Raw genomic sequence first — 23,441 nt, forward strand, 5'->3', positions numbered from 1 at the left:
CTTCTCTGTGGAATATAAACCAGGAGCTGTCGTCGCTGATGCACTTTCGCGCCGGCCCGATTTTGAGCCGACTGCGCAAACCAGCAGTAAGCATAAGACCAATGTTGCAACAATAACTGTTCCGTCGTCAACATCACTTGATGACGTTAGAATAGCCTATCAAGAAGATAAGACTCTTAAAGGATTGATGGATTATCTTAAAAATCCATCACAATAATCCTGAAAAGATTGTCGAAATTAAATCAATCCTCAACAGATCGATACACAGCATGCAATAGTGTACTGTATTTTACAGCCACTTCTGGCGACACACCTCGTGTCGTCATCCCCACCCAGAATAATTTGCGCTCACAAATCATGTATGAGGTCACGATGCATCAATAAGTGGCCATCGTGGACGTGAGAAAATCTATCTCACGAAAAGCCGCGACCACGTCAGTCTGAATTGTTCCCAAGTACATATGTGCTTGAGAAGTTTGCCAACGATTGAAGCCCAGTGCTTATTCTCGCGCTCCGTTACAACCTCTGCCTAATCCGGGAGAGTGTTGGCAGTCTGAATCTATGGACTTCGTCTTCGTAATTTTCGAAGACGACCACAAGAATAATATTGTTCTTGTGTTTGTTGGTCGTTTCAGCAAGATGGTCCATCTTGCTGCAGTACCAGAGTCGTTTACAGCCAAAGACTGTACTCGTATCTTTGTTGACGCAATATTTCGATTCCACGGGTTACCCCGTGAACTGGTCTCAGATCGAAACCAGGTTCACGGCGGAAATTGGCAATTTGTGTTCAATCTAGAACACAGTTAAATGTAAACTTTCTGACCATCTTGAAACAGATGACCAGACAGAACATGCAAATCGTATCCTCGGAGAGATACTTCGCGGATTTCGTCCATTCTTTTACGAGCTGGAGTGGAATCTTGCGGATGGTAGAATTTGCCATCAACAATTCAGTGCATGCTTCTATAAAGCATACACCAATTTTTGTGAACGGCGTACGCCAACCACGTATACCCACCTTGTTTGAGAGAGTAACTATTCTAGAAGGGGGAAAGACCTGCTCGAGTAAGTACAATGTAGCTCTTGCTCATCAAGCATTGTCTTCACAGTCAATGCGAAGGATACCAATGTTGACTTAATTAACAATGTAGTGGACAAGCTCAGTTAAAATAATATTGCGATTACTGACTTTGATAACGATGCTGGAAGCCTAAGCATCGAAAAAATACTAATGAGAACGATAATGCCCTCGCTAATGAAGAGAATGACATCTCCACAGTGCGCCCCGGTTGCACTGAAGAGAAAAACAAAATTCAGTCAGCAGGTGATTTCCTTCTGGCTAGAGAAACATTAGTTCGTTTCGTATCAGATTCCATCGCTGATGCGGTGGACCGACAGAAACGGATATCTTATAAAAAGGAAGATCAAACATTATTTCATTTAATGTTAATAAACGAGTCCTACTATCTATGCTAAACCTACGAAAACATGTAGTGGCGAATGTGGGCAGTAATCAATTACTGCACAGGCATATCGGACCGTTTCGTATACTGCACCGCCAAGGTAATGCGTACACGATCGAGCTGCCTCGAAAGATACAGACGCATCCTACGATTTGTGTCGGGCGTCTCCACCCGTATCATCAGTACGAGGCTTCTTCCGGTTCAAATTAAATCGGCACGGTCCAGGGCTTCCGCCAAAACCTGATGGGGGGCTGACGGCAAAACGTTGTGCGTCGGTCCACGAAAGAGAATTCTTTGTCACCCATTTAGAGCATATTTATTCGTTTGTCTGGAAGGACCAATGAACGCTTACAAATTCTACAACAAAATTCTGTTGTGCGACCCATCCAGGCTTAACAGCCAGGTGAGGACGAACGCGAATTCTTCCTTGATGCCTTTTTTTCGGCATCGGTGGTATACCAACAAGTATGCAAAGAATTTAAAAGCCTCATTTTCAGCTTGGGATACCTTCTTACAGAATTTACGAATTGCTGGCCGTGAGGTCGGGCCAGACATTTTGGTTACTGCACGTGACAGATTAAAAAATATTTTCATAATCGGTGAATACGATAAGCTGCACCTACTGGTTAGAGAGTTAGTATCACCTTGTCACTTTGGAGAGAACTATGTCCTTGCTGTATTTAAGGCGCGATCTAAATACATTGGTTTCCAACATATTCCATAATCAGAGAGCAGATCATTGGACTAGTCCATTGATGCCAACAATCATGAGAGGGTGAAACCCTCTCCATCGACCAAGATAACTCGCACGGTTCCTCTTCACCTCGCTTTTGTTCAGGAAGCTCTCCACGAGGAAGCGCTTCTCACTATTTGAGCTTATTAATTGATGAAAGGGAGAATAAATCTATGAGGGGTCCGAATTACTCGTCGAGCCCGACTTTCTGTTTACTTAATCGTTGTCGCGGGAGGACGTAGAACATGAACTTGATCGTCATGATTTATGTGAATAATCTTTGCATCGATCGCTCGGAAGACCGAGCAAAGATTGCGGTCGGCATATTGGCGAACGAACAGTCGCTTCATGCCCTTCGACGGCTGGTAATAGCTCGTCGAGAAAATTCACTCTTAAAAGAATTATCTGATCCCGCACCACAAGGTATATGCGGAGTTCTGGAACGTGCAAATGCAGTTCGTTCCAGAAAAGGTATCGTTACGGCAGAGGCGTCCCCCCGAGTTGCTTATGCGTACTATCCGTTTTCTTTGAGTCGCGGTGTTTGAGAATGCAGCTTGCTCGTGTATGCATTGCCTTTGCGTTGCAATACACGAAACCGACCGATAAACTTGGGCAATGTATTGATACTGCCCAAATTCGCCACTGCATGTTCAGTTAACTTTACCGTGGAAAGTATATTTCAAGCGATAATATTGATTAAAGAACGTTTGCTCTTTCATTTCGGTCAGCTTTTCGTTTCTGTCAGCTCACTCCACCAGCAAAGGAACTTGGCACGAAGCGGACCACTGACTCGGTTCTGCTTTTGTATTAAGTGCGCTCGGTGCGCAATGCGAATGTATGATGAATACAATGATGCTCTCACTGGTATTCTCATTGTCGTATATATATTAGCATCTTTATTTTAAAGATAGCAATAGCCTCATTGCTGAAGAAAAATTAATATTATATCCATGAAAAAAATATTTTTGAAGTACAAAATTAGGATCTTTATTAATTTTGACTTATTAGTTCCAATATTATCAGATTTGGCAACATTGACTCAATAAGACATCAGTTTTATTGATTGGTTGATTTATTTTAAATCAATTTCGCGATTCGTCATAGGAAAGAATCGTGCGGTGCGCAAGTAGGCGCCAAAAATAGTTTGTTAGTAATTTAACGAAGTCAGTAGTAGATAGAACATCGGTACGTAGTAACTTAATATATTGATGCAGTTTTACTTTTTCTCGTTTTTGAAATATTAGATTTACCTTAAGTAGCTAAGAAGTATTAGCTACTTAAGGTAAATTCTCAAAGTATTAGCTACTAAGAACGTTTCTATGTAATGTTGTGTACGTGAAGTAGTCGAGATACCCCACCTTCACTGTAATCACTGTAGGTTGACTAGTACTGTTATCAGCATCCACGCCTACTCACATTTTTTCAGAGAAATTCTTGTTCAATAGAGGAGGACTCACTCGAGCAAAGATTGATCAGACTCTTGCTCACCACACACAAAATGAGGAGGATACGGATGTTGATTTAATTTGCATTGAAGGAAACGAAATAGCAATTTATAGGAAATCATATTTTTGTAACAGGACACCCCTTTAAAGACATGTTAGAGTAGCCGTACGAAGCGGCCTGATGTCATTTCAGCACACTTATTTCTATTTTTCTACCGCCAAGGGTGTCAGCGAAAAATGGCGCTGAAAGCAAAATGTTTGACCAACCTGTCCATTTCAGATTCAAAGTGAGCAAGAAAACTATCGAATAAAAACTCGACAAGAACATCCATGGGGCGAATGTTGGTGTCACGACCACGATCCGTGATCTGCTGTTTGCCCACGCCACTCATCACGACTGGCTTCTCGTGTTGATTAATCATAGCATTCACCAAGTATTGATCGCTCGTCAATATGATAGCGTTGCCGTTTCTAGTAGCAAACTGCTTTTGAATGCCCTCCACTTCAAAGGGCGCTACTTAAAGCTGCCACGTACTACGCACGCACTCATTTTCGAGCACCAAGAGGAAGCGATTCACATCCTTCTCTCACGTGGAGTGAGGTTTATGGTGTGCGCCTTAGCGACCTCATCAAACTCACAAAGTACACTGATAGAAGTGTACGGGAGCGGTATTCCGGCTCCTCCTGCGCACTAATCAAGTATAGGGTTATTTTAAGACTGATTTAAATTTAATCGCATCAAATATAAATTCCTATCATAAAAAATGCTATCTCTTTCGATATAATTATATGTATTGCGAGCTTATCTTTCCGAATACCTCGCATAACAAAGACACGCAAGGCTTCATCCCTTCCAATGTGATTTCAACTATGTGCATCACATACACAGGGAGGGTAACAAAGTGAACCACACCCAAGTGGTAGGTCTAATTACTTAACTTAAGTAATAAACCATCCCCGTCAAGTTCAATTTGTATACGTAACGGGGATTGTAAAACACTAGGGCAACTTAAGCCCGTTACACTATCCCCCCTTAAGAACGAACTTACATTTTGCAAATATTTCAAAGAGGACAAAGGAACACGTACGCGCCGCCTATTTCTCTCATTCACTCTTGCTACCTGTGTCTGACACGAAGCCTAGTATGCCACTTAGAGGGGCAAGCTTGTGGGTCGTCGGCGAAGACACCCACTCAACCACGCACAAAGCGCACGCGCCGCGTTAACAGGCCGCCGGTGCCTAGCGCCACAGTTACAACGTCGACAGCGACTGCTGCTGACGCGTTAACTGGGCTTAATGAGCCATTCCACTTTCACAGTGAAGATGTCGATCCGTCGCTCATCGTTGACTTCAATGAGTCAACACCGCTGCCATCATCTCATAGTAGTGACGTGGATAGCGAGCTAATGAGGAAGGATGATGGCGCATTATTGCCTGGAGCGATGAGAAAGCAACCGCCAACAAGATAGCGTTAATTCTCACCCGCATCCATCAGTACAGGCGGCGACCGATAGGAGTGGCGATCTCGCCCACATACTCTCGACTGCCTTACCTTAAAATGTTCAGTCGCAGGCGTCAAGCGCTGCCAAATGACGTATTGCGGATCTCGAGGGTCAAGTCTTGCGACTGACCTCGGATCTGTGTGATGTACGAGCGAAGGATCGTCAGAGGAATGAACGCGTGAAGATTCGCTTGGACAGTATGGCGAAGATAATGCTGAGAGATCCGCGTTACTCGCGTGATATTCCTCGCTCTTCAAGTTCTTTTCGTGGTGAGCCGTATTCTACGACCGTAAAAGGCCCAATGAATCGCGGCATCAACTTCGTAGCACCTCCAGGTAGTACAGAAATTGCATTTAGGTAGGGTAGCAGTTAATAATAATACTTTTTCTCCCACGCAAGCGATTAATCTTTACGAAGTTCGGTACAATTAACAGTGACAACGCTGTGGGCGGGACACCGCATCACGGACTTTTCCTCGGACGCCGAATCGCTCATCCACAAAGCCTCGAGCATCCCTCACGAGTTAGATAACAAACTAACAAGGCACACGCCTAGAGGTGACTTGGGCTGCGCACAAACGAGACTGGCGTCCGAGGAAAGCGCAGTCCGTTGATATAGAACGGTGTCCCACCCGTACTAATAGTCGTAAAAATTAAAAGCGCAATAGAGCTCCATTCTTTGGTTGTTATCGTGCGTAAGACATCCGCCACGACGCGATTGGCACGTTCTGCTTGGCCATCGGTCTGGGGATGATATGCGGTCGACATGTGAAGCTTTCTACTTAGCAGCTCAAACACATGTCCAAAAAAACGGACGTATAACGTGAATCCCGGTCCGATACTATGAACTTCGGCATCCCGGGTAGTCGGTATACATGATCCAGGAACAAGAGAGCTGCCTCCTTGCCTGTGATCGATGTCTTACATGGTGCTAAATGCACCATTTGCTCAGTCTGTCTACAAAGACGACTAGCCCTGTCCGACCCTTATGATCGGGCGGCATGCCAAACATGAAGTCCAGACTTACTGACTTCCAACAGTTGGTTGGAATCGGTAGAGGCTTCAACGGCGCACTACGCGGTACGCCCTAATGGCTACCACGTTGAAGGCGAATATACTTAGCCAACAAACTATATAGGTGTCCTACCAAAATTCCTCTAACAAAAGCACGAAAGACATTCCACGTCCCAGATGTATTAAATGGAAAATCAAAGCTCGAGAAGAATCACCAACTTGACATCTAGGCAAAAGACACAGAGAATATAAAGCGATCCAAAGTGAAGCTGATCCATACAAACCACAAATGTAGCTAAAGCGATTGAGCTTAGCTTTCAGGTGCGACGGAAGGGAAACCTTTCGTCCACCGAAGTGATCCAACAGCAGGCGACAGTGGTCGTCCTGACTGTAGCTCTCTTTTATCTCAGAGGCCAATGAGCTCGTCACGTGGTATGCCCTCATGGCTGCCAACGTTGACGGCTGAAATTGTGCTTTAGCACTAGACACACTTTTTTGGTGTCTTATCTCGAAGTCTGGTCTGCGCGATAAAGCATCAGCCAAGACATTCGACTTACCCGGCTTGTATTTAACTTTGAAATTAAATTTTGAGAAGAATGTGAGCCATCTTGCCATTCTAGGCGAAAGACGCGGTGAATATATTGCGGTCCGCAGTGATGCGTGATCCGTATAAACCACAAATGGTTCGGTGCCCAATAGGTGCACACGAAACTTGACAAGAGCATACTTTATTTAAAGTAGCTCTTTGTCATGCACAGGGTAATTCAGTTCCGCGGCTTTTATAAGCCGGGACTGATAAGAAATGACACGGTCGAAGCCGTAGTCACCCTTTTGCATAAGCGCGCTGGCAATTGCATAGTAACTTGCATCGCAGACGACGCTAAAGGGCTTATCCGCGTCTGGCAATGCCAAGACCGGTGCCTTAACAAGATATTGCTTCACTGATGTGAGCCTGATAATGGTTTAGTTTCCTCAGCATAATTCTTGCTAGACTTATGCAAGTAATTAGCGAGCCCTAGGAATTGGCGCAAATCCTTCGCATGTCGTGGGATCGGCTATTCCTTTACCGATTTTACCTTGTCTGAGTCTGTACACCATGTGTACCAACATTGCGGCCCAGCACAGGTATCTCAGAGACCCCTATGACGCACTTTTGCAAGTTGACGTGCAATTGGGCGTCCTTCAGACTCTGCAACACAGCGTCCAAAATAGCGCCTGTGCGACTCTATTGCGGTCGGCCCATCCCCGGCCCTACTATGCACGAATACATCGTCAAAGTAATGGACCGTGAAGGCACGGTGCTGAAGCATCATATGAGCCACCAGTCGGTTGAATGTCGCTGGTGCGTTTTCATACCTTGGGGCATTAAAAACCACTCTCTAAGCATACCAAGTTGCTTGGAGTACTTACAGCTGTTTTGGCTACATCGAACTCCCTCATAAGTACCTGATAGTATCCATCTCTTAAATTTAACGCGGAAAAGATAGTTGACTTCACAATGGAGTCCAACACAACTTTTTTCCGCGGGATTAACGTTTGCGCCGGTATGGTCGCTGTATACAGCTTATTGTAAGCAAGAATCACGAGCCATTTGCCTGTGGCTTTACGCACACAAAAGACCGGGCTGCTATGAGGCGATTTGCTCTCACGCACATATCCCGCATTGGCTCGCTTGTCGAAGAACTCATCGATATAATCGACTTGTTCTTTCGGGAACGGCCATTGCCTGGTCACACAATACTTGGTGCCAGATTCGAGGTCTATTTCGTGCCTGTAGCCCCTATCTGCGGTTCGGCGACTCGGCACATCTTCTGGAGTCACATCGCAATCGTTCCACAGATACTCAAAGAACGGACTGTATCTCAAGGCATCCCAGCTTCGAGCAGCTAATCGTTTCTAATTTTCCGATTCTAGGAAGCTCTCGTCCATTTTGGACGACGAGCAACAGTCAACCAAGTTCTCTTCTGGAAATGGTGTGACTATTTCGTGAATCTTTCCTGCCTTGAATTCGGCAAGGATCATATCCAACGACATTTCCGGGAGTTTTACTATCTCCTCGGCAGATTTAAAGACTTGCCGGAGCATCTCAACTGAGGATGCCTTCGCAATTTTGTCTTTCACGACCTCGTTCGAAGACCCGTTCTCTTCGATATGATCTGATCTAAAAGTCTTCCGTTTAGCCGTGCGTTTGATCGTCCTAATCTGTCGGTACTCGTTCTTCGAGTTACCACGACCCTTGAAAGCGGGTGCCGTTTCCCTCTTGGCTAATGCCCTCTTCAAACCGCTCCAAGCTCTCGGCACTGTGCCAGTTCATGCGACGCTTAACTTCTTATCAGCTCGCTGTCTCCTGCCACAGGCTCTCAGCTCTGTGCAGGACTATGGGACACATGACTACTTGTCATCGTCCTTTTCACTACCTCAGTCTCCACGAGCTGGGTAGGACCTTGTATCACCCGATATCCAGTCGGTACACTTCCAACTACACCAGCCTTAGGGCCCTGGGTAGAATTTTGTGACGTTTGACGCCCCGTTAACGCACACTCAGCTGTGTTACGCCTCTTGCAGGAGCACATCCTTTCCAATGTCCTGTGTAGAGCTCGCAACTGTGCGTGTACGCCAGTCGATCCATGGTTGATGTTTTGCCAAACATAGGATGACGTCATACGGACCCTCCATACATATCACTGTGGACTTCTCTTTACAAGAGATGTCACTAAAACTGAAGGTGAGATCTACCCGAAATCCCTTGTTAAACGAATAGTCGCCTCTTCTCGCTTGCCATCCTGGCAAATCGACTCAAACATCGCCAGTCTCTGTCTTAGAGCCGCGAGTTACACAAATTTATGTGATGCACCCGAATCCACTAGGCGGGTCATCACCTGGCCATAGCCTCGAACTTGAGCGCTATAGACCAGCAGGGTAGAGGTCCTACATTATAAGAACTCAAATACTTTGCTACCCATTTGTTCGACAACTTTGAACTTAGGGTAGCTTCAAAGTCCGCGTCAGTAGGGCATCCCGCCCCTACTACACTCCTGCATTTCCCGACCCTTCAGTGGTCGATGCAGAGCTCATGCGGCTCGCACGCTGATTCTTGCCATCGTCTCTTGGGAAGGAAGCTCTCTTGCTGGGCGCCTTCGCCCAACAGGTACCCTGACATAGCAGCGAGCCATCATATGGCCGCGCTGCCACATTTTTAATAGACAACGTCTGCATTGCCCAACTCCATGGGATTGGCATCTGTCCCCTCGGCCGACGGCTGATACGAAGCTGTCGCCGAGGCACTGTTATAGAATTGCTCCTTAGCCAAGGCAATTTAATTGCCTCTTCCATCGTCGACGGCACCTTTCTGAAAAGGACTTGTCACGATGGGCTATGTCGTAGTCCGTTCTTAAAATGTGGGCACCTTAATGTGCTTCAAAATTGGACCTACGGTAATGGGAGACGACAGCAAACGCATCTCTTGCACATAATCTTGCAGAGATCGCTTCGCCTGTCGCGCTCCAAAGAAGCGCGCCTGAAGCAACACTTCGTTGTTCGGCGGCTGGTACATGACGCGAATATTTGCCTTAAAGATCCCCGCCCATGAAGGGATCGCCTAAATGTCCGCCATAAGCGCCGAGTAAGCCCACTCCGAGACCTTACCGTGCAGGTGTGACATGGCGTACGACACCATCCAGCTGTCGTCCTTGATGAGCTGCGCGACACCGCATTGCTCCACGGCTAAAATTCAGTAAGAAATCGTGTGCGCAACGATTACATAGAACTTGGGCGAGTCCATCGAATGGGCATAGGCTGATACGGCCGAGCGGAGAGCATCTCAACAGTCCGGTTGAGAGCCTCGCTCCGAGCCTACTCACGCCTAGCTCATTCTAAGTCTGAGTGACAGTCTCCGCCGCAGCATGGCTCTGTGCCTCGGACGCGGCTCATCACTGTCCTAACACGAGCGCCTTAAACTGCTCCCACTGAGCAACATGTTGCTCAGGAAGACTACTTAAGAGCCTGGTCAGGGCTTGTTCACCAAGTCTCCGCGCCATGTGCTCAGCCGACTCCCGATGATGATCGGAGAGTTGGGAGAAATGAGCCCATGGATATTGAGGCTCATCCTCACGTACACGGTTAGAGATGCGGGTCATGGAAAGGATTTGAAGTGCTACCAAGTGTTGGCGGGCACGTCATAATGCGGCCACGCTCTACTTAAGCACACGTTTTAGCACAGCGAGGAAGCGGTGGGCGCCTAAGCGATCTCACTCAACGAGCTATAAGCCGTAGACTGTGACGTCATAAGGGCGGTAATCCGGCTCCACGTGCGCATTTACGTTCTAGGAAGTAGTCTTCAGACTGATTTTTATTTAATCGTATTAAATATAAGTTCCTATTTATATTCAATCCTAAAATGCAATCCCTGTAGATAGACAGTTACATGTATTGCGAGCGTTAGAGGTTTAAATGAAAACTGTATTAATATAATTAACTTTTTCTTCTTTCTATCTGTTAATGCTTACTGATTATGAGCTAATACTAAACATGCAATTGAAATCTTATCTGTCTCATTTTCTTTGTTTACGTTTACAGCTGATTAGTCTGCGGGATAAGTACATAGAATGGCCTATACCTATTTATGGATAAGATGACATTATAATATAAAGTAATATTCTCCAAATATTCTCTACCTTTTAGATATTATATATTAATTTACAATCTTTAAGTGTTAATAACATGTAACGATACACCCCGTTAACGTACAATTACATGATCTTTCTGATATGCCTCCGCTGGTGTCCACCCTCGGGTCAACCAAAACACAAGTGAACAGCCAAGTCCGTGAATACTTATACGTGGCCCAGCGACGTAAAAGATTTCATATTACAAAACTGTATTTGTCATTCCACCGCGTCATGTTCGTCTCACTGCCGTAAATTTGCACATCATCCACCATCCAAAACGTCGCACGCTCTAAGAAGTCAGCTCTTACACTTCTTTATAGTCCTCGACATTACCTTTGGCAACGTTATAATCATTTTTAAATACCGCTCATACCACGTATGCAGACATTTTGAACACTGGAGCAACAAACATTGTCCAGCGCCATGCCGAAACGAAGTCTTGCAAGCGTACCAGTTGATCAAAGTAATTCACCGGTATACTGATCAGGGACGTCCCGGTGTTTACAATCGCGCGATGGGTAGCAATAATTGTTGTTTTTCAGCGCTGCCATCGGTAATATTGCTGCGCGTAAGGATCAAAAACATATTCATTTTGATGGTCCGGTACATGGACGAGGCATATTCTGGCAACTTAACCACGGGCGTGTAATGGAACGACGCGTTGGGTCCGACGAGAGCCAAATCGTAACCTTCAATGTATAACTCACTGCTACTTACGGTAACCGTGAGGCATGAGGTTAAAGGCAAACATACCCGATAGAGACCCACTTCCGTACTGTCACGAGTATTAAGCAAAAGCGAGTAAGAATCGTGCGTCAGATACGGACAGCATCATAGAACTTGTCTGCCGTGTTAAATTACAAAGTGGACAAAGCGTATCGTGTATGTCACATCGCTTGCTCTTCCTACGGTGTAAATGTTTCCGACCAAGACTACTGTGCTCATTAATACGCGTCTAAAGCACTATTTAGTGCTATGGAGTGCTCAATAGAAGAAAGCACATGTTTTTGAAATCCAAGCGTAATCAAGTTCGCAGTCATTACCGTAATAGAAAAATCAAATCCTGTTGGAAGAATCCGTATAGAAGAAGCTCAAATTAGTGCTGTAGTAGCTTCAGATATTAAAGCTTGTGTGTTTCTCGATTCTTCATATGCTGTACTGCATTTAATGCCTCTCCACAACGCAGCAAGTCTATGCTCGTATATCTGCACCATAATCTCTTTATTCGCACCAAGAAGGTGCTACTACCATTCTGAGTCGCAACAATCGCCAATTAATGCTTAGTCACGAAGCAATCGAGTGATGCTCTCGTTAGTTCTTCAAAACCATGAGACGACTTTTTCGCATGCGACAGACGGTAGCAGCTGCCATGAGGTAGCTTCGCTTTGTAAGGGCGAACTTGTACAAAAGAAAGTATCACCTGGCTCTACTGCAGATCATTAAACATCGAATTTGGCCTCGAATTAAAAATGCGTGTGGGTGCCGCGGTAGCCGTCGTGCTTGCTGGAAGTAGTGTTTATTCAAAGCCGAGTCTGAAGGCAACGCGACTAAATGCCTTGGACGTCATCAATCGCGATGCTCAAATCAATTGTACGGACATGAAAATCCTTGCCGCAAAAACGAAGTCAAAGCCGAACGTTCGAGATGAAGCAACTGAAGATGAGCGGGTGCTGTTGTTTCGCGAAATATTTGCAGCTTTAGGTGACGAACTCACTCGAGAGTTACGTCGTGCTGAAGAGTATCTGCGCGAAACTTTTACAGCTTTAACTGCTCGTGAGACGAACTTAGAACATTTGAAGGCGAACGAGCAATTTCTCGAATGGAAAGAAAAGGTTAGCAAGCTCCCATTAAAACAAAAAATGTCGTTGTATCTTTGGATCTATAACGATGCGGCTCGGAAGATCGACTCCGAGGAACAGCTACGGAATTTGGTATCTGCGAACGAAAAGGCTTTCGAATTGCTGCTTCAGATAGCGGAGATCGGCAAGTGGCGGAAGATCAAGCTATACAAATCAATATTACAGGATCTAAAACAAGATCCACTTAGCGCCACAAAGCAAAATAAATTGACTGCGGAAATTGAGAAGCTTTATGCTTTGTTGCCGGTGCCGGACAATTGGCCTTTGCCGGAGCAGAAGACACTTGCAAAAATAATGAAGTTGAATCCAGTAGAATTTAAAAAGTGGGTGGAGTACTACAAGGAGTATCGCACTTATGAGCCACATCGAAAGCGTTCGACATATCCCATCGAAAAAATGATCAACGAAGCCATCACAAATGGGGTCGATGCCATTTTTATGCTAGAAGCGCTTAAACTATTTCAAAACGAGCCAACGTTACAGAAAGTCGGCAACGATGGCATGAAGCACATGATTTCAGAGAGCGACAGTTTAAAGTGGCTCTTTACCTCTTGGGCAAAGGGCAAAAAAGACCCCATGGAATTTTGGAGCATAATTCCGTTTACGACCAAAACGATAATGACTGGCGAAACTCTCAAGTCGTGGCTCCTATTTTACGAAAAGTACGCCTTCGAACAGGAAGTTGACTTTAAATCTGGATTAAATCAATTGCTTATCGCGATGAATTCGAATTACACGGGGAAAAAGAAATTAGGGATGGGACGCCTTATGACACAACTTGAATTACTCTTTCTAAAGCCCGAGTTAAAAGCCCCGATTCGGAGATTGTTCCGAGTAGGCTTTTACGACGAATTGTGTTCACCGGAGATGGTAGACCACTGGCTGGGGCTGCATATCAGTCTCAGAAAGATGTTAAATTATTTGGATAATCAATACGATAGGGATTTAAGTCATTTGATTCTATGGCTCCGATTCGCCGACGAGTGGCTATTGCGAGATAATGAAATGAGTAACGTAAGACAAGTTAAAGACGGCAAAGAGTGGTTGGTATGGGAGGCAAATATCAGAGCAGCATATCGTGCACTCACGAAGCACTTTGATGTAAAAAGTGACGAAGCGAACAAGGCTCTACAAAGTATTGTGGTCAATAAAGGTCCTGGAAAGAGAATAGCAAGCTATCTTTCAGGGTTGAGCAAGCTGCCTGAAAAACGAATTGTCCCCCCTTCTCCCTCGCTCAATGAAGCGGCTTCGTAGCGTTTCGCCTTCTATCATCATTGTATAGATTGCTTTGTGACAGCACCTGCTATAGCGTCTCGCTTAACGCCATAAATTCACAAATGAATTGATTCCAGCAAGGCGATTAATTATATTTAGTATCGCTATGTTTTTTTTTCCGATATTAAGTCAGTCATTCCTCCACTAATGCAAATTTCAACCAATCAAACTAAAGCATTCAATTAATTTAAAAGCACGCAAACGACGCACAACTCGGCGTCACTCCCATTCTTTACGGCCATTCTCGCACGTCCGTATCCATCCAGGCATCACCAATCGTCCATGAAGCTGCACCTTTTGTGTATGTGGGCATTAGTTGATTTCAATAGCGTTGCAAACGCCGTGCCACTGCGTGTAATGCTGACGACACAGAGACGGTTGCCCACTGTTGCATCTGACGGGACCCCGTCGGTGGCGTGCGATAATGCAGCTAATAGTACGACAGTGACCAAACCTGCCTTTACACAAGATGCTGCCCAGCCACTATTGCCACGCGGAAAACGCGTCCGTATGCAGAACTTTGGCAACGTGCAGTACGTTGGCTCCGTGAGTTTTGGATCCCCGCCGCAAGCGCTCAATGTGGTCTTTGACACGGGGTCTAGCGATACGTGGATCCCTGGCACCACGTGCAATCGTTGCGGCTTCCACCGCCCATTTAATGCGCAAAAGTCCACTTCGTATTTCAACACGGCAGAGAAGTTCTATGATGCTGTCCGTGTCTTTATGTTTCGTGGTTTGACGCACGATTCTCACTTGCTTTTGCTTCATGCTCGTGACAGTATGGAAGTGGATCTGTATCGGGTACGATTGGGATCGACGTAATCACAATTTCGGGTTACACGATCAAGAACGTCCGATTTGGACTCATTGATCAGGAAAGTACCGAGCTGCAGGGATTTTTAGCCGATGGCATCTGTGGCTTGGGGTTCGAGGGCCTTGCACACATTAGTCGACCGACAATGTTTGCGGCCCTTGCCGGTCAAAATGCCGACCTCGAGAACATGTTTGCCTTTTATCTTACGTCTACGGTTAATGAAAGTGGCAGTGAGTTACACATTGGAGGTTACGATTTAGCTCTTGTCGGACCAAATGCGTCGTTTCATTACACGCCCGTGGTAAAGTTGCCGGAATATGACTCGTTTATGTACTGGACCATCCAACTGAATATGTTTGCGATCCTCAGCAAGATTACCGATGACAGCGCTGTCAATACCGATATCAGCGTCAATTATTGCGACCGTCCGTGCTATGCGATTGTGGACACTGGGACGTCCCTGATCAGTATACCGGTGCATTACTTTGATCAAGTGGTACGCAGGATCACACAAGGTTTACATTGCAAAGGTATTTCCTGTGACGCGGTGACGGCCACGAGCTTTCCCGTACTTCGTTTCGGGATGGAGCCAGACAATGTCTTTTTACTCCAGCCAACTGATTACGTTTTGTGTTCAAGTTGGGGTCAATGCAAATTACAGCTCCAGCCTTCCGAGAAGTGGTGGATCCTCGGCGACGTGTTTATCAAAACGTACTACACGCTCTTTGATGCCGAACGAATGCGTGTGGGCTTTGCATGCAATGGCGATGTGTGTCAGGGCGGACGGGGGAAGGTGTATGGCAATACTGGCGAAAGTGGGGCATTTTACGACTGGGAACATGTTTTTCTCGTCACGTCGTGCGTTGCAGCTGCGTATATGCTCGTATGCGTCTGCAACCATCACAACAAGAAGACACATTTTAACCACGACACAAGCTCTTCGACCCGAGTTGTTCAATGGCTGAAACCGTCGCCCAATTCACCCACACACGACCCCAAGCGGCCACTTCTCCACCATCCCATTGACTCGTGAACGGCACCTGCTATTAAATCAGAGCTTACGGTCTAAAAACACACGCTTTAAAATAGCGTTCTCTCACCTACCCCTTAACTCCCCCTGTTTTCAATAGTAAATAGCGTGCCGTTTCGTAAAATCCAGCAAATGTCCCTCTCGTCGACTCCCCTACTCTCGTTTTTGTCACCCCTCCTCCCCCCCACCCCTCGTCCATCCCCTACCCCGTCCAGCGTCCTCCTTCTCCTGTCCGTAAATCCACTTCCTCGTCTTCATGCGTCCGCTCTTCCGCCTCGGCCTTCCGCTTGCGCTCCTCGTGCCCGGAGTCAAAGCCTCAAATGGGTCTCTCCCAACGTGGCTTGCGTACGTCACTGGCGGCCTCTTGATCATCATCATTGTGTACTACTGTTGCCGCCGCGCGCGCTTTGACGAGAACCTCCAACAGCCGCTCCTGGGGGGCCAGTACACGGAAGATGGGCAGCCCATGACGCGTCAAGACGTGCAGGAATCCAACGACGAAGTCTCAACGCAGTGGCAATGCGAAGTCTGTGACTTTCACAACAAAAGCTCGTCCAAGGGCTGCGTGCTCTGTGGCACGGAGCGCGGATTTACGCTCGGACTAAACTCGCCTGTCCGACCCGCGGGAACGGGACCCGTTGCCGTCGAACCCGATCTCTTACGTGACAAGAGCTTTAACCGCACGCGATCGTTTGCAATTCGACGTTTAAACATGCTTAATTCACGGCAACGCGGGGCTCGGAATCGTCAAGATTGGGTTCGAAAAGTCGGACTTGATGGCAAGCGGTATTGGGCAAAACGTGAGCTTCCCTTTCCACTTGGAAACGCTAAACTCCAGCAAACGGGCACAGAAAGTGTGGTACCTGATAAAGTACGCATTGACATGCCACCGCGGTCGCCCAAGAGCGTCGATGTGCTTTCAAATACGTCCACAATTGGCACAAGTAGTGACCCTGAGAAGGAACTCGTGCATCAACCGTCGCTTGCATTTGTGTCGCAATTGGCACAAACCCCGCGGCATCCAGAAGGACGCATGACATTTAAAGAATACCGTGAAGTCGATGCTCGCGTGGCGTCAAGGGGGTATGAAATTTCGGACCAAGACCTTGAAATTCTCGAACAAGTGGCAGCATTGCCGTTTAAAGACAAGTATGCGTGGTTTCTCGAACAAACGTCGGCCTTGATTAAACCATGGGAAGACGGTCACTTGAAAATGCGTGTTCATCGTGAAAACATCCTTGTCGAGTCGATGGAACAGCTCTTGGGTGTCCAAATGGAGCACATTCATATGCCATTACGAATTGAATTTATTGGTGAAGTTGCGATTGATGCGGGTGGATTAGAACGGGAGTGGTTCTCTCTTGTAACCGAGCGACTCTTTGACGAAACGATTGGGCTCTTTATGTGTGCCCACGTTGATTCACTGGCTTACGTGATTAATCCCAATTCGGTCGAAGCATCGGCGGACCATTTGCTGTATTTCCGAGGGGCAGGGCGCTTGCTTGGTCGTGCGTTGCTGGAAGGACAATTGATGAAAGCGCACTTGGCGTTGCCCGTGTTGAAACACTTGCTAGGTGTGCCAATCTCGTTTAGTGACTTGGAATTCTTTGATCAAGAAGTGTACAATTCCCTCAAGTGGATGAAAGAACACGACGAGGTTGCGACGTTGGGATTGGATTTCACTGTCACGAATCGTAAATTAAGTGGCGACGTCGAAACGATTGAACTCAAGGAAGGAGGCAAAGACGTCGACTTGACGGACGCGAATAAACTTGAATATATTTACTTGCGACTGCGGTATATTATGCTCGACTCGTACGCCGAACAGTTGCAACATCTCATGGCAGGTGTGTTTGAAGTCATTCCACAAGAATTGATTCTTGTGTTTGATTACCAAGAGCTCGAGCTTGTGTTGTGCGGAGTGCCATTGATTGACGTGGACGATTGGAAGGCCCATACTCAAGTATCGGACGAGCTCCCGGAAGAGCTCTTGGCGTGGTTTTGGGAGACGGTCGAAGCGTTTACGGACGAAGAACGCGCGCGGTTACTGCAGTTTACAACGGGGTCGTCGCGTGTACCTGTCCAGGGTTTCAAGGCCTTGACAAGTTACGATGGACGGATTTGCCACTTTACGCTCAAAGCCGTGACGTTTCCTGAAAACGCGTACCCACGGGCGCACACGTGCTTTAATCGCATTGATTTACCACTTTACAAGTCGAAGAAAGAGCTCGAAGATGTCTTGTCGTTGGTGATTAATATGGAAGTCACAGGCTTCACGGACGAGTAATTAATTGAGGACGACTTTTTTTTAGGGAAAACTACATGAACCGATATTACATAAATAAAAAAAACGGAATTTGCTTTTGTCGGGATTTAATAAAAACAAAACGCAACACGGTGTTTGTTGCCACGAGGCAAAAGCGTCAACTTAGTGTCGTTTTTTTTGTCTTTTCGCCGAGTGGATGGCATCTCATGCCATGGCAAGAGAAAAGAAAAGCACAGTCATAGGTCCATATCCTCTACAAGAGCTGACGACGACTGCCGGTCATTATTCGCAACTTGGAGCTTGGACGGGTCGGCCACTTGTGGCGGTTGTTGCAAGGCAAAGGCGGCAGTGTCGTGTGTTCCGACATTCACGACAACCCACACGGGGTCGCCAAAGAAACCACTAGAACAGTGCAATCGCCAGCTCCCTGTGTACGACCCTGCTTCGGATGGCATGCATAACGACACATGAAGATCTATTCGTTGACCTGGCGACGCTATCACGGCAGTGTGTTCCGGTCCTTGTAAGCTTGTGCCGTGGATAAATAGTAGGCGCGTATCGTCGGGCCACGATGTTGTGCCCGTATTGACAAATGTCCATTGCTAATGCACAAAAGTAGCCATTAGCAACGTCCTTGATCCAGTTAAGTACTCAATACCATTTGCACGGGTGTATCAGGTGCAAAAAGCACGTTTTGTGACGCCGAGAGGTCACTGACGAATTGTGCGTGAAACAAAGCCGAATTCGGCTGCTTCTGGCTTGGCTGTGGTTCTTCGTCTTCCATGTCGAGGTCATCGGCCACGTCGATTCCGTCCATGGGATTCGTGCGAGGGCTGCTAGTAGTTTCCATCGTCGCGAGATAATTATTTGCCGCTGTTTCGACATTCCAATTGCACGATTCGAGGAAAAAAGTTGCCGTTTGCACGTCTAGTTGCAACAGATACGCAAATTGATCCACGAGCTCATCGTGGTCGCTCGTCGTGATGCTCTGAAATTGTTGCAAAAGATCGTCAGCCATTGCCTAGCACAAAAGAAAGAGTTAGTTTTCAGCATGTAGCGATTCGAGTGTCGTGTGTAGCTTTTTGTACGTGTAAGCAAGCAGCAAAGACCCACGGGGTGGTCGCGACAGGCAGTTGAGAGGAAGGTCTGTCTGAGATGCCGATAGAATTTTTGCTTAAAGGGAGGTCGTGCGAAGGTTGTACGAAGCTATTCGGTTGTTTGTACTCTTATGGTTGAAAATTACGAAACTGGGAATTCCAGGTCCTTCCTGCTTGCGTGGTTTCGTACATTCATGCCTATGAACGAATCATTCCACTGCCTTGCGCTGCACCGAGTTGCTTCTATCTAACAAAAGTAGGTTCGGCTTTGGTGCGAAGTGTAGGCTATAACGTGTAGCCCTGTTCACTATCCAGGGAACATTGGATCCTTGAAGCAAACCCTTCGTAAACTTTGTAAAGCTGGACGAGCACGTTCACAAGAAAGCGACAAGGCAGTGACACTTCGATGCAATAAGCATTATTAGACGGCTCGTGATAGTGCAAATAAATTATAGCAAACGATTGAATTTGCATGAAGTATTGAGAACAGAAGCTGAAGTTCATGGCCCTTTACTTAATTGGGAATGCTAGAAACGTACTACAACGGGTCTGGACACGTTTTTGTTGCGAAGCGATAGAATCCAACGAAACGCAATCCGATAGTACAAAAGGTTTCATTGCGTTTTGCGTCTTTTTTCTTTGTACCCGAGAAAGTCTCCACAATTTTAATGGCGTCTTGTTCCTTGATACGCAACGATTTCTCGAGAATGTCGTTGACGTCTTATTTGTTGGTAGGGAATGGATTCTTTAGAATTTCGTTCGCGACTCGTTTTTTGGTAGGCACTAATTTTTTTAGAATCATGTCGACATCTTTTTTCGTTACAGGCGATGAATCCTTTAGCTTTACGTGGACAACTCGTTTCTTAATAGGCGATACTATCTCCAGAATTTCGTTGGCGTCACTCGTTTCAATAACTTCGGTTCTACTAAGACTGATTAAAGTCTCCTTTATCCTTTCATCTTCTAAGTTAAACCGTTGTACAATCGCATTTCGTGCTGACTCGACATTCTCGTGAAGCTTAGATTCTATTTCCTTTTCGAGATCGTCTCTTTTACGATTATTCATTGCAACTGAAACCTTTCCCGTCCAATCGTCAGCGTAAACAAGACATTGTCGTAGAAGACTCGAATCGACAGAGTGTCCATTTTGTAAGATACCCATCGTGTCGAGTATCTTATCAAAGCCAATGTTTTGCGCCTCCCACGTTTCTTTCATGAAGCGAGATGTCGTTTCATCCATGAAGCCCGATAGCATCAATCTAGTAATTGTTTCATTGATTTCCAACGTCGAATGAGCAAGCAGCCATTGAAGACGATAGAATAATGTAGCGCTGCTTAAGTTGGGATTGGGCTTCTTTAAAGATTCAAAGATCATTTGAATCGTTGGCTTGGAGGAGACGTTATAATAATCTTGGAAATGCTTGAGCCACATTACCAACATATTATTCATAACAGCATCCGAAATTGGTAGCAACTTTAAAAATTTCATCGGATCCTTTTTATTTTTCTTCCAAGACTGAAACAGCGTTTCAATGAATGCCCAGTCCGAACCCATTTCCTTTAAAGCTACATTAGCAAATTGTACCAGCTTTGGATTATATGAGAGCAGTTTAAAAGCGGTCACGATGTTCATACTATTTACTTTAAAGCTCGTGAGCAAACCAAGAAATTCCAGAGCAGTACGCGGATCCATTGCGGGCGGATCACGGGCTTTACTGAACCATTCGATCCATTCAATAAGACGCTCAGCATCTCTTTTATTAATTCTGGATAGCCGTGGTACCATTGACTGACAATTTTTACTTAGTAGCTTAAATTCATTCTCGATCGCGGAGAATTTCTCATTCAATGATTTTGAAAGCAGTGGCTTAGAAAGAGGCTCTCCATCAGTACTTATAGCGAAGGGCAGATCATTTCGACTTGACTTATTGAGAAGGTTAGAGAGCTTCTTGCCGAACCCTGTCGGCATCCGGTCTTCGTGGGCCGTCTCAGCGCTGCGTAGTGAGTGGTTTTCCTCGCCAGTGGTATTCTTGCTAACATATTCGAATTGGGATTCATGGCTTACTGCGTCTCGAACGTTTAAAGCTTTTGTACTCGCAAGAGGCACAGAGTAGACGCTGATGGCAACGAGGACGACGGATACCGAGGTGTACACATGCATGAAAATACCAATATAACAACAAATTATCTCGAAACGTATTCGCTGAAATTGGTTCCAACATTCATCAATATTTATTAAAATGCGGTATGGTTGGTCAGAATGCGCTGCGAGCCTCTTGAGTGGCTCGCAGCGCATCGAGTGGCAGCGCACCCGACCTTTACAGAGCGCCAATATGTGCAAATCACAAAACTCATATTGAAGCAAGGGCCGACAAAATGAAAAAGTCTTGTACGTAGAGACACGATTGCCACTTTACAGCTCGTGTAAATGCTTTAACGGGGTGTCTGTTACATAGGTATTACTTTATTAAAATTGACATTAAATAGTTCCAATATTATCAATTTGGATAATATTGATGCAATTAGACATTAGCTCTATTTGATTGGTTAATTCAAGTTTAAATTAGCCCCGCCAATCGTTATAAGACACGATTGTGCGGTGCGCAAGGAGGCGCCATACTTAGTTATACATTAATTTGATTAATTTAGTAGTAGGTAGAAGATCATTACGTAGCAAACTAAATCTATAAAGACAATTTTACTTTTCCCTAATTCTAATCCTTATATTACCTTTACTAGTTAAAGCTCCTTAGCTTTTTAGAAACCTTCCTCTGTTCCCTTGTGTACGTGAAGTTTCGAGGCACCTAACCTTCACACTAATCAGTGTAAGTTCAACTAGTACTTACCAGTACTAGTGAAAGGTGCCCTGTTACACCTGGTAGCACTTCGTAGTCCGTTAGCGATCTACGCACGCTCCATCCAACATGGACATGTTGGATAAGAAGGAGGTAGCTTTCAGCACCCCGAGAAGGTTATTACGCCACACATGATGGGTTTACCCATTTGAGCGATTTTGAATGGAGAGCGATCGAACGAATAAGTTTGGTCGTAGGCGGGCCAGCCGTTGGCACCATGGTCTACACTCTGGGAAGATATGATCAGCATGCGTCCATAGCCAAGTTCATACAACACGAACTTGACGCGGCCCGGGAGAAAGTAGCCTTGCTTCACCAGCAATGCTCTAAACACGCGGAGGTGTTGAGAGAACAGGTGCTGAACAATTAATTTTGTTGAGATAGCAGCATGTAAATGCTGCTAATGGGCCGACGCTTACGTGTCGGCTCGAAAGCTTATAGATAGAAATCTCTTAGTTTAAGGCAGTCGAAGGCGACTCTCTTTTGAGATGTTTCGTCGAGTCAGACGACGCCATAGAAGCTCGTCGTATCACTGATGATGCGACAAAAGTAAAATTCGGTATGTCCAACATGGCCGGACGTACCAAGTCTTGAGCCTTGGGGCTCAAGCTTCACGAGCCATTAGTCTTTGGGTCGTATGAGGTCTTTAAGACCCGGCTCGGACAAATAATTGAGCCACCACGTGCCGAGTTCAGGGCTCAGGCTGAGCTCCAGGATTTGAAGCAGGGTAAGCGTGACATTCACGCTTATGCCTAACATACACGATACCTGGTCAGTTGTATCGTTAGCCATCCAATTGATAAACAAACACAGGTGACTGTATTAATTAAAAGGTCTTGCAGACGGACCTGTTAAGACTCAACTGTTCCGGCTAGAATTCGAGTCGCTCGACCATGCGATCTCTATAGCGAGACAGGAGGACTTTAGCCTGAAACAGGCTTTCGTTCACTCGGGTGCATATCGTCCAACGAGGCGACAAGAAACCGGAGGTCCAGCACCCATAAATCTCTCGTATGTAGAGAGCGGGAAATCTCGCTCTTCAAGTTACAAACGGCTACCAAATGTAGTCGTTGTCAAAAGACGGGACACGACGCCTATATGTGTAGTGCCCCACGGCCAGCGCCTAAAAACACTGAGCGAAAAGACCGACCTCTCGCTAGCAACAGCGGAGGATGCGATCTCACGCTGTTGGGAAATCGCAATGGCGAGGCGGATCGCCGAAAAACGGTCGGGATCAGTAGATGCGGAGCGCTTTACTGATCTAGCAACGTCAAAAAATAATAATGCAGGCCTTTTGACGAAAGATGCTCCTTGCACGCAAACATTGCGTGTAACTGCCCCACGGGATGAGGTTAACCTCATTACCATGAATATGGAAGTGTCAAGAAAGTTGCCACTTCCCTAGTCGATCGTGGGGCATCG

At 46.0% G+C, this 23,441-nt stretch overlaps 6 protein-coding genes across 6 annotated transcripts; 3 read left to right on the forward strand and 3 right to left on the reverse strand.

Moving 5' to 3' along the window:
• Positions 1-3,868: 3,868 nt before the first annotated feature.
• Positions 3,869-4,063, reverse strand: CCR75_004840 (uncharacterized protein; the record flags this gene model as incomplete). The annotated part of the gene is made up of 1 exon (XM_067962926.1): positions 3,869-4,063. One exon carries the CDS (start codon positions 4,061-4,063, stop codon positions 3,869-3,871), a length of 195 nt encoding a protein of 64 aa, XP_067816701.1.
• Positions 4,064-12,292: 8,229 nt separating this feature from the next.
• On the forward strand, positions 12,293-13,936 carry CCR75_004841 (uncharacterized protein; the record flags this gene model as incomplete). Its single annotated transcript, XM_067962927.1, has 1 exon — positions 12,293-13,936. The coding sequence occupies one exon, from the start codon at positions 12,293-12,295 to the stop codon at positions 13,934-13,936; it is 1,644 nt and encodes a 547-aa protein (XP_067816700.1).
• Positions 13,937-14,239: 303 nt separating this feature from the next.
• CCR75_004842 (uncharacterized protein) lies at positions 14,240-15,804 on the forward strand (the record flags this gene model as incomplete). Its single annotated transcript, XM_067962928.1, has 2 exons — positions 14,240-14,758; positions 14,806-15,804. 2 exons carry the CDS (start codon positions 14,240-14,242, stop codon positions 15,802-15,804), a joined length of 1,518 nt encoding a protein of 505 aa, XP_067816699.1.
• A 253-nt stretch (positions 15,805-16,057) lies between these two features.
• On the forward strand, positions 16,058-18,088 carry CCR75_004843 (uncharacterized protein; the record flags this gene model as incomplete). The annotated part of the gene is made up of 1 exon (XM_067962929.1): positions 16,058-18,088. The coding sequence occupies one exon, from the start codon at positions 16,058-16,060 to the stop codon at positions 18,086-18,088; it is 2,031 nt and encodes a 676-aa protein (XP_067816698.1).
• A 215-nt stretch (positions 18,089-18,303) lies between these two features.
• On the reverse strand, positions 18,304-19,085 carry CCR75_004844 (uncharacterized protein; the record flags this gene model as incomplete). The annotated part of the gene is made up of 2 exons (XM_067962930.1): positions 18,304-18,669; positions 18,726-19,085. 2 exons carry the CDS (start codon positions 19,083-19,085, stop codon positions 18,304-18,306), a joined length of 726 nt encoding a protein of 241 aa, XP_067816696.1.
• An 800-nt stretch (positions 19,086-19,885) lies between these two features.
• On the reverse strand, positions 19,886-21,325 carry CCR75_004845 (uncharacterized protein; the record flags this gene model as incomplete). Its single annotated transcript, XM_067962931.1, has 1 exon — positions 19,886-21,325. The coding sequence occupies one exon, from the start codon at positions 21,323-21,325 to the stop codon at positions 19,886-19,888; it is 1,440 nt and encodes a 479-aa protein (XP_067816695.1).
• Between the last annotated feature and the right edge of the window lie 2,116 nt (positions 21,326-23,441).

Source organism: Bremia lactucae, linkage group LG14, assembly GCF_004359215.1.
Source record: "Bremia lactucae strain SF5 linkage group LG14, whole genome shotgun sequence".
In the NCBI taxonomy this organism is placed as follows: domain Eukaryota; phylum Oomycota; class Peronosporomycetes; order Peronosporales; family Peronosporaceae; genus Bremia; species Bremia lactucae.